Here is a 15,649-nt window from a genome sequence, read left to right on the forward strand (position 1 = left end):
GACGTCTTGGCCAAGGAAAAATTGGACTTGGAACTCATGAGAGCTGACATCCAGACACAAAATAACCTCATGGAGGAAGAGAAATACAAGATATCTCAGAAAAGAGACTCACTGGAAACGACAAAGGCAGAACTCCACAAAGAGAAAGAACAAGTAAGCCAACTCTTGGATGAGATTGACACAAAGGAAGCCAAGATTCAAGAGATGACCCTTCAGCTCCACAAAGACAAAGAACAGATAAACACAGACAAAGGCAGGAATCAAGAGACATCCCTTCAGCTTGACATGGACAGAAAAGAACTGGAAGCCCTCAAGAACAACCTCACCAAGCAGAAAGAGGAAGTGGAATCTGACATGACCATCATCAGGACCGAGAGAAAACAACTTAATCAGCTGAAGATGGATCTGGAGAGGGAAAGAGAATTGCTTTCCACTGAAAGGCAGAAAATAAGCTCTGAACAAGACGAGACAGAGGACGACCCAATGAAAACAATGAAACAATTACAGCTGAAGCTGGAGGCTGACGAACAGGATCTTGATAAACTCAAGGCCGAGCTGAGGAAGGAGAAAGAGAATCTGGCTCAAGGGAATGACGTCTTGGCCAAGGAAAAATTGGACTTGGAACTCATGAGAGCTGACATCCAGACACAAAATAACCTCATGGAGGAAGAGAAATACAAGATATCTCAGAAAAGAGACTCACTGGAAACGACAAAGGCAGAACTCCACAAAGAGAAAGAACAAGTAAGCCAACTCTTGGATGAGATTGACACAAAGGAAGCCAAGATTCAAGAGATGACCCTTCAGCTCCACAAAGACAAAGAACAGATTAACACAGACAAAGCCAGGAATCAAGAGACATCCCTTCAGCTTGACATGGACAGAAAAGAACTGGTAGACAGCATGAACCAAATCTCCCTAAAACATCAAGAACAAGAGCTCAAAGAAACTCAGCTCCAAAACCTTCTGCATGATCTGGCTCAAGGGAATGACTTCTTGGCCAAGGAAAAATTGGACTTGGAACTCATGAGATCTGACATCCAGACACAAAATAACCTCATGGAGGAAGAGAAATACAAGATATCTCAGGAAAGAGACTCACTGGAAACGACAAAGGCAGAACTCCACAAAGAGAAAGAACAAGTAAGCCAACTCTTGGATGAGATTGACACAAAGGAAGCCAAGATTCAAGAGATGACCCTTCAGCTCCAAAAAGACAAAGAACAGATTAACACAGACAAAGCCAGGAATCAAGAGACATCCCTTCAGCTTGACATGGACAGAAAAGAACTGGTAGACAGCATGAACCAATTCTCCCTAAAACATCAAGAACAAGAGCTCAAAGAAGCTCAGCTCCAAAACCTTCTGCATGATCTGGCTCAAGGGAATGACGTCTTGGCCAAGGAAAAATTGGACTTGGAACTCATGAGAGCTGACATCCAGACACAAAATAACCTCATGGAGGAAGAGAAATACAAGATATCTCAGGAAAGAGACTCACTGGAAACGACAAAGGCAGAACTCCACAAAGAGAAAGAACAAGTAAGCCAACTCTTGGATGAGATTGACACAAAGGAAGCCAAGATTCAAGAGATGACCCTTCAGCTCCACAAAGACAAAGAACAGATTAACACAGACAAAGCCAGGAATCAAGAGACATCCCTTCAGCTTGACATGGACAGAAAAGAACTGGTAGACAGCATGAACCAAATCTCCCGAAAACATCAAGAACAAGAGCTCAAAGAAGCTCAGCTCCAAAACCTTCTGCATGATCTGGCTCAAGGGAATGACTTCTTGGCCAAGGAAAAATTGGACTTGGATCTCATGAGAGCTGACATCCAGACACAAAATAACCTCATGGAGGAAGAGAAATACAAGATATCTCAGGAAAGAGACTCACTGGAAACGACAAAGGCAGAACTCCACAAAGAGAAAGAACAAGTAAGCCAACTCTTGGATGAGATTGACACAAAGGAAGCCAAGATTCAAGAGATGACCCTTCAGCTCCACAAAGACAAAGAACAGATTAACACAGACAAAGCCAGGAATCAAGAGACATCCCTTCAGCTTGACATGGACAGAAAAGAACTGGTAGACAGCATGAACCAAATCTCCCTAAAACATCAAGAACAGGAGCTCAAAGAAGCTCAGCTCCAAAACCTTCTGCATGATCTGGCTCAAGGGAATGACTTCTTGGCCAAGGAAAAATTGGACTTGGAACTCATGAGAGCTGACATCCAGACACAAAATAACCTCATGGAGGAAGAGAAATACAAGATATCTCAGGAAAGAGACTCACTGGAAACGACAAAGGCAGAACTCCACAAAGAGAAAGAACAAGTAAGCCAACTCTTGGATGAGATTGACACAAAGGAAGCCAAGATTCAAGAGATGACCCTTCAGATCCACAAAGACAAAGAACAGATTAACACAGACAAAGGCAGGAATCAAGAGACATCCCTTCAGCTTGACATGGACAGAAAAGAACTGGAAGCCCTCAAGAACAACCTCACCAAGCAGAAAGAGGAAGTGGAATCTGACATGACCATCATCAGGACCGAGAGAAAACAACTTAATCAGCTGAAGATGGATCTGGAGAGGGAAAGAGAATTGCTTTCCACTGAAAGGCAGAAAATAAGCTCTGAACAAGACGAGACAGAGGACGACCCAATGAAAACAATGAAACAATTACAGCTGAAGCTGGAGGCTGACGAACAGGATCTTGATAAACTCAAGGCCGAGCTGAGGAAGGAGAAAGAGAATCTGACTAAAGGGAATGACGTCTTGGCCAAGGAAAAATTGGACTTGGAACTCATGAGAGCTGACATCCAGACACAAAATAACCTCATGGAGGAAGAGAAATACAAGATATCTCAGGAAAGAGACTCACTGGAAACGACAAAGGCAGAACTCCACAAAGAGAAAGAACAAGTAAGCCAACTCTTGGATGAGATTGACACAAAGGAAGCCAAGATTCAAGAGATGACCCTTCAGATCCACAAAGACAAAGAACAGATTAACACAGACAAAGGCAGGAATCAAGAGACATCCCTTCAGCTTGACATGGACAGAAAAGAACTGGAAGCCCTCAAGAACAACCTCACCAAGCAGAAAGAGGAAGTGGAATCTGACATGACCATCATCAGGACCGAGAGAAAACAACTTAATCAGCTGAAGATGGATCTGGAGAGGGAAAGAGAATTGCTTTCCACTGAAAGGCAGAAAATAAGCTCTGAACAAGACGAGACAGAGGACGACCCAATGAAAACAATGAAACAGTTACAGCTGAAGCTGGAGGCTGACGAACAGGATCTTGATAAACTCAAGGCCGAGCTTAGGAAGGAGAAAGAGAATCTGACTAAAGGGAATGACGTCTTGGCCAAGGAAAAATTGGACTTGGAACTCATGAGAGCTGACATCCAGACACAAAATAACCTCATGGAGGAAGAGAAATACAAGATATCTCAGGAAAGAGACTCACTGGAAACGACAAAGGCAGAACTCCACAAAGAGAAAGAACAAGTAAGCCAACTCTTGGATGAGATTGACACAAAGGAAGCCAAGATTCAAGAGATGACCCTTCAGCTCCACAAAGACAAAGAACAGATTAACACAGACAAAGCCAGGAATCAAGAGACATCCCTTCAGCTTGACATGGACAGAAAAGAACTGGAAGACAGCATGAACCAAATCTCCCTAAAACATCAAGAACAAGAGCTCAAAGAAGCTCAGCTCCAAAACCTTCTGCATGATCTGGCTCAAGGGAATGACGTCTTGGCCAAGGAAAAATTGGACTTGGAACTCATGAGAGCTGACATCCAGACACAAAATAACCTCATGGAGGAAGAGAAATACAAGATATCTCAGGAAAGAGACTCACTGGAAACGACAAAGGCAGAACTCCACAAAGAGAAAGAACAAGTAAGCCAACTCTTGGATGAGATTGACACAAAGGAAGCCAAGATTCAAGAGATGACCCTTCAGCTCCACAAAGACAAAGAACAGATTAACACAGACAAAGCCAGGAATCAAGAGACATCCCTTCAGCTTGACATGGACAGAAAAGAACTGGAAGACAGCATGAACCAAATCTCCCTAAAACATCAAGAACAAGAGCTCAAAGAAGCTCAGCTCCAAAACCTTCTGCATGATCTGGCTCAAGGGAATGACGTCTTGGCCAAGGAAAAATTGGACTTGGAACTCATGAGAGCTGACATCCAGACACAAAATAACCTCATGGAGGAAGAGAAATACAAGATATCTCAGGAAAGAGACTCACTGGAAACGACAAAGGCAGAACTCCACACAGAGAAAGAACAAGTAAGCCAACTCTTGGATGAGATTGACACAAAGGAAGCCAAGATTCAAGAGATGACCCTTCAGCTCCACAAAGACAAAGAACAGATTAACACAGACAAAGGCAGGAATCAAGAGACATCCCTTCAGCTTGACATGGACAGAAAAGAACTGGAAGCCCTCAAGAACAACCTCACCAAGCAGAAAGAGGAAGTGGAATCTGACATGACCATCATCAGGACCGAGAGAAAACAACTTAATCAGCTGAAGATGGATCTGGAGAGGGAAAGAGAATTGCTTTCCACTGAAAGGCAGAAAATAAGCTCTGAACAAGACGAGACAGAGGACGACCCAATGAAAACAATGAAACAATTACAGCTGAAGCTGGAGGCTGACGAACAGGATCTTGATAAACTCAAGGCCGAGCTGAGGAAGGAGAAAGAGAATCTGACTAAAGGGAATGACGTCTTGGCCAAGGAAAAATTGGACTTGGAACTCATGAGAGCTGACATCCAGACACAAAATAACCTCATGGAGGAAGAGAAATACACGATATCTCAGGAAAGAGACTCACTGGAAACGACAAAGGCAGAACTCCACAAAGAGAAAGAACAAGTAAGCCAACTCTTGGATGAGATTGACACAAAGGAAGCCAAGATTCAAGAGATGACCCTTCAGCTCCACAAAGACAAAGAACAGATTAACACAGACAAAGCCAGGAATCAAGAGACATCCCTTCAGCTTGACATGGACAGAAAAGAACTGGAAGACCTCAAGAACAACCTCACCAAGCAGAAAGAGGAAGTGGAATCTGACATGACCATCATCAGGACCGAGAGAAAACAACTTAATCAGCTGAAGATGGATCTGGAGAGGGAAAGAGAATTGCTTTCCACTGAAAGGCAGAAAATAAGCTCTGAACAAGACGAGACAGAGGACGACCCAATGAAAACAATGAAACAATTACAGCTGAAGCTGGAGGCTGACGAACAGGATCTTGATAAACTCAAGGCCGAGCTGAGGAAGGAGAAAGAGAATCTGGCTCAAGGGAATGACGTCTTGGCCAAGGAAAAATTGGACTTGGAACTCATGAGAGCTGACATCCAGACACAAAATAACCTCATGGAGGAAGAGAAATACAAGATATCTCAGGAAAGAGACTCACTGGAAACGACAAAGGCAGAACTCCACAAAGAGAAAGAACAAGTAAGCCAACTCTTGGATGAGATTGACACAAAGGAAGCCAAGATTCAAGAGATGACCCTTCAGCTCCACAAAGACAAAGGACAGATTAACACAGACAAAGCCAGGAATCAAGAGACATCCCTTCAGCTTGACATGGACAGAAAAGAACTGGTAGACAGCATGAACCAAATCTCCCTAAAACATCAAGAACAAGAGCTCAAAGAAGCTCAGCTTCAAAACCTTCTGCATGATCTGGCTCAAGGGAATGACTTCTTGGCCAAGGAAAAATTGGACTTGGAACTCATGAGATCTGACATCCAGACACAAAATAACCTCATGGAGGAAGAGAAATACAAGATATCTCAGGAAAGAGACTCACTGGAAACAACAAAGGCAGAACTCCACAAAGAGAAAGAACAAGTAAGCCAACTCTTGGATGAGATTGACACAAAGGAAGCCAAGATTCAAGAGATGACCCTTCAGATCCACAAAGACAAAGAACAGATTAACACAGACAAAGGCAGGAATCAAGAGACATCCCTTCAGCTTGACATGGACAGAAAAGAACTGGAAGCCCTCAAGAACAACCTCACCAAGCAGAAAGAGGAAGTGGAATCTGACATGACCATCATCAGGACCGAGAGAAAACAACTTAATCAGCTGAAGATGGATCTGGAGAGGGAAAGAGAATTGCTTTCCACTGAAAGGCAGAAAATAAGCTCTGAACAAGACGAGACAGAGGACGACCCAATGAAAACAATGAAACAGTTACAGCTGAAGCTGGAGGCTGACGAACAGGATCTTGATAAACTCAAGGCCGAGCTGAGGAAGGAGAAAGAGAATCTGACTAAAGGGAATGACGTCTTGGCCAAGGAAAAATTGGACTTGGAACTCATGAGAGCTGACATCCAGACACAAAATAACCTCATGGAGGAAGAGAAATACAAGATATCTCAGGAAAGAGACTCACTGGAAACGACAAAGGCAGAACTCCACAAAGAGAAAGAACAAGTAAGCCAACTCTTGGATGAGATTGACACAAAGGAAGCCAAGATTCAAGAGATGACCCTTCAGCTCCACAAAGACAAAGAACAGATTAACACAGACAAAGCCAGGAATCAAGAGACATCCCTTCAGCTTGACATGGACAGAAAAGAACTGGAAGACAGCATGAACCAAATCTCCCTAAAACATCAAGAACAAGAGCTCAAAGAAGCTCAGCTCCAAAACCTTCTGCATGATCTGGCTCAAGGGAATGACGTCTTGGCCAAGGAAAAATTGGACTTGGAACTCATGAGAGCTGACATCCAGACACAAAATAACCTCATGGAGGAAGAGAAATACAAGATATCTCAGGAAAGAGACTCACTGGAAACGACAAAGGCAGAACTCCACAAAGAGAAAGAACAAGTAAGCCAACTCTTGGATGAGATTGACACAAAGGAAGCCAAGATTCAAGAGATGACCCTTCAGCTCCACAAAGACAAAGAACAGATTAACACAGACAAAGCCAGGAATCAAGAGACATCCCTTCAGCTTGACATGGACAGAAAAGAACTGGAAGCCCTCAAGAACAACCTCACCAAGCAGAAAGAGGAAGTGGAATCTGACATGACCATCATCAGGACCGAGAGAAAACAACTTAATCAGCTGAAGATGGATCTGGAGAGGGAAAGAGAATTGCTTTCCACTGAAAGGCAGAAAATAAGCTCTGAACAAGACGAGACAGAGGACGACCCAATGAAAACAATGAAACAATTACAGCTGAAGCTGGAGGCTGACGAACAGGATCTTGATAAACTCAAGGCCGAGCTGAGGAAGGAGAAAGAGAATCTGGCTCAAGGGAATGACGTCTTGGCCAAGGAAAAATTGGACTTGGAACTCATGAGAGCTGACATCCAGACACAAAATAACCTCATGGAGGAAGAGAAATACAAGATATCTCAGGAAAGAGACTCACTGGAAACGACAAAGGCAGAACTCCACAAAGAGAAAGAACAAGTAAGCCAACTCTTGGATGAGATTGACACAAAGGAAGCCAAGATTAAAGAGATGACCCTTCAGCTCCAAAAAGACAAAGAACAGATTAACACAGACAAAGGCAGGAATCAAGAGACATCCCTTCAGCTTGACATGGACAGAAAAGAACTGGAAGACAGCATGAACCAAATCTCCCTAAAACATCAAGAACAAGAGCTCAAAGAAGCTCAGCTCCAAAACCTTCTGCATGATCTGGCTCAAGGGAATGACGTCTTGGCCAAGGAAAAATTGGACTTGGAACTCATGAGATCTGACATCCGGACACAAAATAACCTCATGGAGGAAGAGAAATACAAGATATCTCAGGAAAGAGACTCACTGGAAACGACAAAGGCAGAACTCCACAAAGAGAAAGAACAAGTAAGCCAACTCTTGGATGAGATTGACACAAAGGAAGCCAAGATTCAAGAGATGACCCTTCAGCTCCACAAAGACAAAGAACAGATAAACACAGACGAAGCCAGGAATCAAGAGACATCCCTTCAGCTTGACATGGACAGAAAAGAACTGGAAGACAGCATGAACCAAATCTCCCTAAAACATCAAGAACAAGAGCTCAAAGAAGCTCAGCTCCAAAACCTTCTGCATGATCTGGCTCAAGGGAATGACGTCTTGGCCAAGGAAAAATTGGACTTGGAACTCATGAGAGCTGACATCCAGACACAAAATAACCTCATGGAGGAAGAGAAATACAAGATATCTCAGGAAAGAGACTCACTGGAAACGACAAAGGCAGAACTCCACAAAGAGAAAGAACAAGTAAGCCAACTCTTGGATGAGATTGACACAAAGGAAGCCAAGATTCAAGAGATGACCCTTCAGCTCCACAAAGACAAAGAACAGATTAACACAGACAAAGGCAGGAATCAAGAGACATCCCTTCAGCTTGACATGGACAGAAAAGAACTGGAAGCCCTCAAGAACAACCTCACCAAGCAGAAAGAGGAAGTGGAATCTGACATGACCATCATCAGGACCGAGAGAAAACAACTTAATCAGCTGAAGATGGAACTGGAGAGGGAAAGAGAATTGCTTTCCACTGAAAGGCAGAAAATAAGCTCTGAACAAGACGAGACAGAGGACGACCCAATGAAAACAATGAAACAATTACAGCTGAAGCTGGAGGCTGACGAACAGGATCTTGATAAACTCAAGGCCGAGCTGAGGAAGGAGAAAGAGAATCTGGCTCAAGGGAATGACGTCTTGGCCAAGGAAAAATTGGACTTGGAACTCATGAGAGCTGACATCCAGACACAAAATAACCTCATGGAGGAAGAGAAATACAAGATATCTCAGGAAAGAGACTCACTGGAAACGACAAAGGCAGAACTCCACAAAGAGAAAGAACAAGTAAGCCAACTCTTGGATGAGATTGACACAAAGGAAGCCAAGATTCAAGAGATGACCCTTCAGCTCCACAAAGACAAAGAACAGATAAACACAGACAAAGGCAGGAATCAAGAGACATCCCTTCAGCTTGACATGGACAGAAAAGAACTGGAAGCCCTCAAGAACAACCTCACCAAGCAGAAAGAGGAAGTGAAATCTGACATGACCATCATCAGGACCGAGAGAAAACAACTTAATCAGCTGAAGATGGATCTGGAGAGGGAAAGAGAATTGCTTTCCACTGAAAGGCAGAAAATAAGCTCTGAACAAGACGAGACAGAGGACGACCCAATGAAAACAATGAAACAATTACAGCTGAAGCTGGAGGCTGACGAACAGGATCTTGATAAACTCAAGGCCGAGCTGAGGAAGGAGAAAGAGAATCTGGCTCAAGGGAATGATGTCTTGGCCAAGGAAAAATTGGACTTGGAACTCATGAGAGCTGACATCCAGACACAAAATAACCTCATGGAGGAAGAGAAATACAAGATATCTCAGGAAAGAGACTCACTGGAAACGACAAAGGCAGAACTCCACAAAGAGAAAGAACAAGTAAGCCAACTCTTGGATGAGATTGACACAAAGGAAGCCAAGATTCAAGAGATGACCCTTCAGCTCCACAAAGACAAAGAACAGATAAACACAGACAAAGGCAGGAATCAAGAGACATCCCTTCAGCTTGACATGGACAGAAAAGAACTGGAAGCCCTCAAGAACAACCTCACCAAGCAGAAAGAGGAAGTGGAATCTGACATGACCATCATCAGGACCGAGAGAAAACAACTTAATCAGCTGAAGATGGATCTGGAGAGGGAAAGAGAATTGCTTTCCACTGAAAGGCAGAAAATAAGCTCTGAACAAGACGAGACAGAGGACGACCCAATGAAAACAATGAAACAATTACAGCTGAAGCTGGAGGCTGACGAACAGGATCTTGATAAACTCAAGGCCGAGCTGAGGAAGGAGAAAGAGAATCTGGCTCAAGGGAATGATGTCTTGGCCAAGGAAAAATTGGACTTGGAACTCATGAGAGCTGACATCCAGACACAAAATAACCTCATGGAGGAAGAGAAATACAAGATATCTCAGAAAAGAGACTCACTGGAAACGACAAAGGCAGAACTCCACAAAGAGAAAGAACAAGTAAGCCAACTCTTGGATGAGATTGACACAAAGGAAGCCAAGATTCAAGAGATGACCCTTCAGCTCCACAAAGACAAAGAACAGATTAACACAGACAAAGCCAGGAATCAAGAGACATCCCTTCAGCTTGACATGGACAGAAAAGAACTGGTAGACAGCATGAACCAAATCTCCCTAAAACATCAAGAACAAGAGCTCAAAGAAACTCAGCTCCAAAACCTTCTGCATGATCTGGCTCAAGGGAATGACTTCTTGGCCAAGGAAAAATTGGACTTGGAACTCATGAGATCTGACATCCAGACACAAAATAACCTCATGGAGGAAGAGAAATACAAGATATCTCAGGAAAGAGACTCACTGGAAACGACAAAGGCAGAACTCCACAAAGAGAAAGAACAAGTAAGCCAACTCTTGGATGAGATTGACACAAAGGAAGCCAAGATTCAAGAGATGACCCTTCAGCTCCACAAAGACAAAGAACAGATTAACACAGACAAAGCCAGGAATCAAGAGACATCCCTTCAGCTTGACATGGACAGAAAAGAACTGGAAGACAGCATGAACCAAATCTCCCTAAAACATCAAGAACAAGAGCTCAAAGAAGCTCAGCTCCAAAACCTTCTGCATGATCTGGCTCAAGGGAATGACGTCTTGGCCAAGGAAAAATTGGACTTGGAACTCATGAGAGCTGACATCCAGACACAAAATAACCTCATGGAGGAAGAGAAATACAAGATATCTCAGAAAAGAGACTCACTGGAAACGACAAAGGCAGAACTCCACAAAGAGAAAGAACAAGTAAGCCAACTCTTGGATGAGATTGACACAAAGGAAGCCAAGATTCAAGAGATGACCCTTCAGCTCCAAAAAGACAAAGAACAGATTAACACAGACAAAGCCAGGAATCAAGAGACATCCCTTCAGCTTGACATGGACAGAAAAGAACTGGAAGACAGCATGAACCAAATCTCCCTAAAACATCAAGAACAAGAGCTCAAAGAAGCTCAGCTCCAAAACCTTCTGCATGATCTGGCTCAAGGGAATGACGTCTTGGCCAAGGAAAAATTGGACTTGGAACTCATGAGATCTGACATCCGGACACAAAATAACCTCATGGAGGAAGAGAAATACAAGATATCTCAGGAAAGAGACTCACTGGAAACGACAAAGGCAGAACTCCACAAAGAGAAAGAACAAGTAAGCCAACTCTTGGATGAGATTGACACAAAGGAAGCCAAGATTCAAGAGATGACCCTTCAGCTCCACAAAGACAAAGAACAGATAAACACAGACGAAGCCAGGAATCAAGAGACATCCCTTCAGCTTGACATGGACAGAAAAGAACTGGAAGACAGCATGAACCAAATCTCCCTAAAACATCAAGAACAAGAGCTCAAAGAAGCTCAGCTCCAAAACCTTCTGCATGATCTGGCTCAAGGGAATGACGTCTTGGCCAAGGAAAAATTGGACTTGGAACTCATGAGAGCTGACATCCAGACACAAAATAACCTCATGGAGGAAGAGAAATACAAGATATCTCAGGAAAGAGACTCACTGGAAACGACAAAGGCAGAACTCCACAAAGAGAAAGAACAAGTAAGCCAACTCTTGGATGAGATTGACACAAAGGAAGCCAAGATTCAAGAGATGACCCTTCAGCTCCACAAAGACAAAGAACAGATAAACACAGACAAAGGCAGGAATCAAGAGACATCCCTTCAGCTTGACATGGACAGAAAAGAACTGGAAGCCCTCAAGAACAACCTCACCAAGCAGAAAGAGGAAGTGGAATCTGACATGACCATCATCAGGACCGAGAGAAAACAACTTAATCAGCTGAAATGGGTTCTGGAGAGGGAAAGAGAATTGCTTTCCACTGAAAGGCAGAAAATAAGCTCTGAACAAGACGAGACAGAGGACGACCCAATGAAAACAATGAAACAATTACAGCTGAAGCTGGAGGCTGACGAAAAGGATCTTGATAAACTCAAGGCCGAGCTGAGGAAGGAGAAAGAGAATCTGGCTCAAGGGAATGACGTCTTGGCCAAGGAAAAATTGGACTTGGAACTCATGAGAGCTGACATCCAGACACAAAATAACCTCATGGAGGAAGAGAAATACAAGATATCTCAGGAAAGAGACTCACTGGAAACGACAAAGGCAGAACTCCACAAAGAGAAAGAACAAGTAAGCCAACTCTTGGATGAGATTGACACAAAGGAAGCCAAGATTCAAGAGATGACCCTTCAGCTCCACAAAGACAAAGAACAGATAAACACAGACAAAGGCAGGAATCAAGAGACATCCCTTCAGCTTGACATGGACAGAAAAGAACTGGAAGCCCTCAAGAACAACCTCACCAAGCAGAAAGAGGAAGTGAAATCTGACATGACCATCATCAGGACCGAGAGAAAACAACTTAATCAGCTGAAGATGGATCTGGAGAGGGAAAGAGAATTGCTTTCCACTGAAAGGCAGAAAATAAGCTCTGAACAAGACGAGACAGAGGACGACCCAATGAAAACAATGAAACAATTACAGCTGAAGCTGGAGGCTGACGAACAGGATCTTGATAAACTCAAGGCCGAGCTGAGGAAGGAGAAAGAGAATCTGGCTCAAGGGAATGATGTCTTGGCCAAGGAAAAATTGGACTTGGAACTCATGAGAGCTGACATCCAGACACAAAATAACCTCATGGAGGAAGAGAAATACAAGATATCTCAGGAAAGAGACTCACTGGAAACGACAAAGGCAGAACTCCACAAAGAGAAAGAACAAGTAAGCCAACTCTTGGATGAGATTGACACAAAGGAAGCCAAGATTCAAGAGATGACCCTTCAGCTCCACAAAGACAAAGAACAGATTAACACAGACAAAGCCAGGAATCAAGAGACATCCCTTCAGCTTGACATGGACAGAAAAGAACTGGAAGCCCTCAAGAACAACCTCACCAAGCAGAAAGAGGAAGTGGAATCTGACATGACCATCATCAGGACCGAGAGAAAACAACTTAATCAGCTGAAGATGGATCTGGAGAGGGAAAGAGAATTGCTTTCCACTGAAAGGCAGAAAATAAGCTCTGAACAAGACGAGACAGAGGACGACCCAATGAAAACAATGAAACAATTACAGCTGAAGCTGGAGGCTGACGAACAGGATCTTGATAAACTCAAGGCCGAGCTGAGGAAGGAGAAAGAGAATCTGACTAAAGGGAATGACGTCTTGGCCAAGGAAAAATTGGACTTGGAACTCATGAGAGCTGACATCCAGACACAAAATAACCTCATGGAGGAAGAGAAATACAAGATATCTCAGAAAAGAGACTCACTGGAAACGACAAAGGCAGAACTCCACAAAGAGAAAGAACAAGTAAGCCAACTCTTGGATGAGATTGACACAAAGGAAGCCAAGATTCAAGAGATGACCCTTCAGCTCCACAAAGACAAAGAACAGATTAACACAGACAAAGCCAGGAATCAAGAGACATCCCTTCAGCTTGACATGGACAGAAAAGAACTGGTAGACAGCATGAACCAAATCTCCCTAAAACATCAAGAACAAGAGCTCAAAGAAACTCAGCTCCAAAACCTTCTGCATGATCTGGCTCAAGGGAATGACTTCTTGGCCAAGGAAAAATTGGACTTGGAACTCATGAGATCTGACATCCAGACACAAAATAACCTCATGGAGGAAGAGAAATACAAGATATCTCAGGAAAGAGACTCACTGGAAACGACAAAGGCAGAACTCCACAAAGAGAAAGAACAAGTAAGCCAACTCTTGGATGAGATTGACACAAAGGAAGCCAAGATTCAAGAGATGACCCTTCAGCTCCACAAAGACAAAGAACAGATTAACACAGACAAAGCCAGGAATCAAGAGACATCCCTTCAGCTTGACATGGACAGAAAAGAACTGGTAGACAGCATGAACCAAATCTCCCTAAAACATCAAGAACAAGAGCTCAAAGAAACTCAGCTCCAAAACCTTCTGCATGATCTGGCTCAAGGGAATGACTTCTTGGCCAAGGAAAAATTGGACTTGGAACTCATGAGATCTGACATCCAGACACAAAATAACCTCATGGAGGAAGAGAAATACAAGATATCTCAGGAAAGAGACTCACTGGAAACGACAAAGGCAGAACTCCACAAAGAGAAAGAACAAGTAAGCCAACTCTTGGATGAGATTGACACAAAGGAAGCCAAGATTCAAGAGATGACCCTTCAGCTCCACAAAGACAAAGAACAGATTAACACAGACAAAGCCAGGAATCAAGAGACATCCCTTCAGCTTGACATGGACAGAAAAGAACTGGTAGACAGCATGAACCAAATCTCCCTAAAACATCAAGAACAAGAGCTCAAAGAAACTCAGCTCCAAAACCTTCTGCATGATCTGGCTCAAGGGAATGACTTCTTGGCCAAGGAAAAATTGGACTTGGAACTCATGAGAGCTGACATCCAGACACAAAATAACCTCATGGAGGAAGAGAAATACAAGATATCTCAGGAAAGAGACTCACTGGAAACGACAAAGGCAGAACTCCACAAAGAGAAAGAACAAGTAAGCCAACTCTTGGATGAGATTGACACAAAGGAAGCCAAGATTCAAGAGATGACCCTTCAGCTCCAAAAAGACAAAGAACAGATTAACACAGACAAAGCCAGGAATCAAGAGACATCCCTTCAGCTTGACATGGACAGAAAAGAACTGGAAGACAGCATGAACCAAATCTCCCTAAAACATCAAGAACAAGAGCTCAAAGAAGCTCAGCTCCAAAACCTTCTGCATGATCTGGCTCAAGGGAATGACGTCTTGGCCAAGGAAAAATTGGACTTGGAACTCATGAGAGCTGACATCCGGACACAAAATAACCTCATGGAGGAAGAGAAATACAAGATATCTCAGGAAAGAGACTCACTGGAAACGACAAAGGCAGAACTCCACAAAGAGAAAGAACAAGTAAGCCAACTCTTGGATGAGATTGACACAAAGGAAGCCAAGATTCAAGAGATGACCCTTCAGCTCCACAAAGACAAAGAACAGATTAACACAGACAAAGCCAGGAATCAAGAGACATCCTTTCAGCTTGACATGGACAGAAAAGAACTGGAAGCCCTCAAGAACAACCTCACTAAGCAGAAAGAGGAAGTGGAATCTGACATGACCATCATCAGGACCGAGAGAAAACAACTTAATCAGCTGAAGATGGATCTGGAGAGGGAAAGAGAATTGCTTTCCACTGAAAGGCAGAAAATAAGCTCTGAACAAGATGAGACAGAGGACGACCCAATGAAAACAATGAAACAATTACAGCTGAAGCTGGAGGCTGACGAACAGGATCTTGATAAACTCAAGGCCGAGCTGAGGAAGGAGAAAGAGAATCTGACTAAAGGGAATGACGTCTTGGCCAAGGAAAAATTGGACATGGAACTCATGAGAGCTGACATCCAGACACAAAATAACCTCATGGAGGAAGAGAAATACAAGATATCTCAGAAAAGAGACTCACTGGAAACGACAAAGGCAGAACTCCACAAAGAGAAAGAACAAGCAAGCCAACTCTTGGATGAGATTGACACAAAGGAAGCCA

The 15,649-nt window shown here is 43.4% G+C and overlaps 1 protein-coding gene across 1 annotated transcript; it reads left to right on the forward strand.

The window, feature by feature from the left end:
* The first annotated feature begins 1,458 nt into the window (after positions 1 to 1,458).
* LOC141791253 (uncharacterized) lies at positions 1,459 to 8,516 on the forward strand. The gene is made up of 5 exons (XM_074671533.1): positions 1,459 to 1,584; positions 5,038 to 5,376; positions 7,462 to 7,521; positions 7,744 to 7,881; positions 8,496 to 8,516. The coding sequence occupies exons 1-5, from the start codon at positions 1,459 to 1,461 to the stop codon at positions 8,514 to 8,516; spliced, it is 684 nt and encodes a 227-aa protein (XP_074527634.1).
* Positions 8,517 to 15,649: the final 7,133 nt, after the last annotated feature.

The sequence above is a fragment of the Halichoeres trimaculatus genome, unplaced genomic scaffold (assembly GCF_033239565.1).
Source record: "Halichoeres trimaculatus isolate MK-OKI-2021-1 unplaced genomic scaffold, fHalTri1.1 fHalTri1_scaffold_6, whole genome shotgun sequence".
Lineage (NCBI taxonomy): Eukaryota > Metazoa > Chordata > Actinopteri > Labriformes > Labridae > Halichoeres > Halichoeres trimaculatus.

Coding starts and splice junctions, on each gene's coding strand:
- LOC141791253 (XM_074671533.1), top strand. CDS start 1,459: ATGGAGGAAGAGAAATACAAGATATCTCAGGAAAGAGACTCACTGGAA. Junction 5,377..7,461: donor TGGCCAAGGAAAAATTGGAC/TTGGAACTCATG, acceptor ACAAAGGCAGAA/CTCCACAAAGAGAAAGAACA. Junction 7,522..7,743: donor AGATTGACACAAAGGAAGCC/AAGATTAAAGAG, acceptor GTCTTGGCCAAG/GAAAAATTGGACTTGGAACT.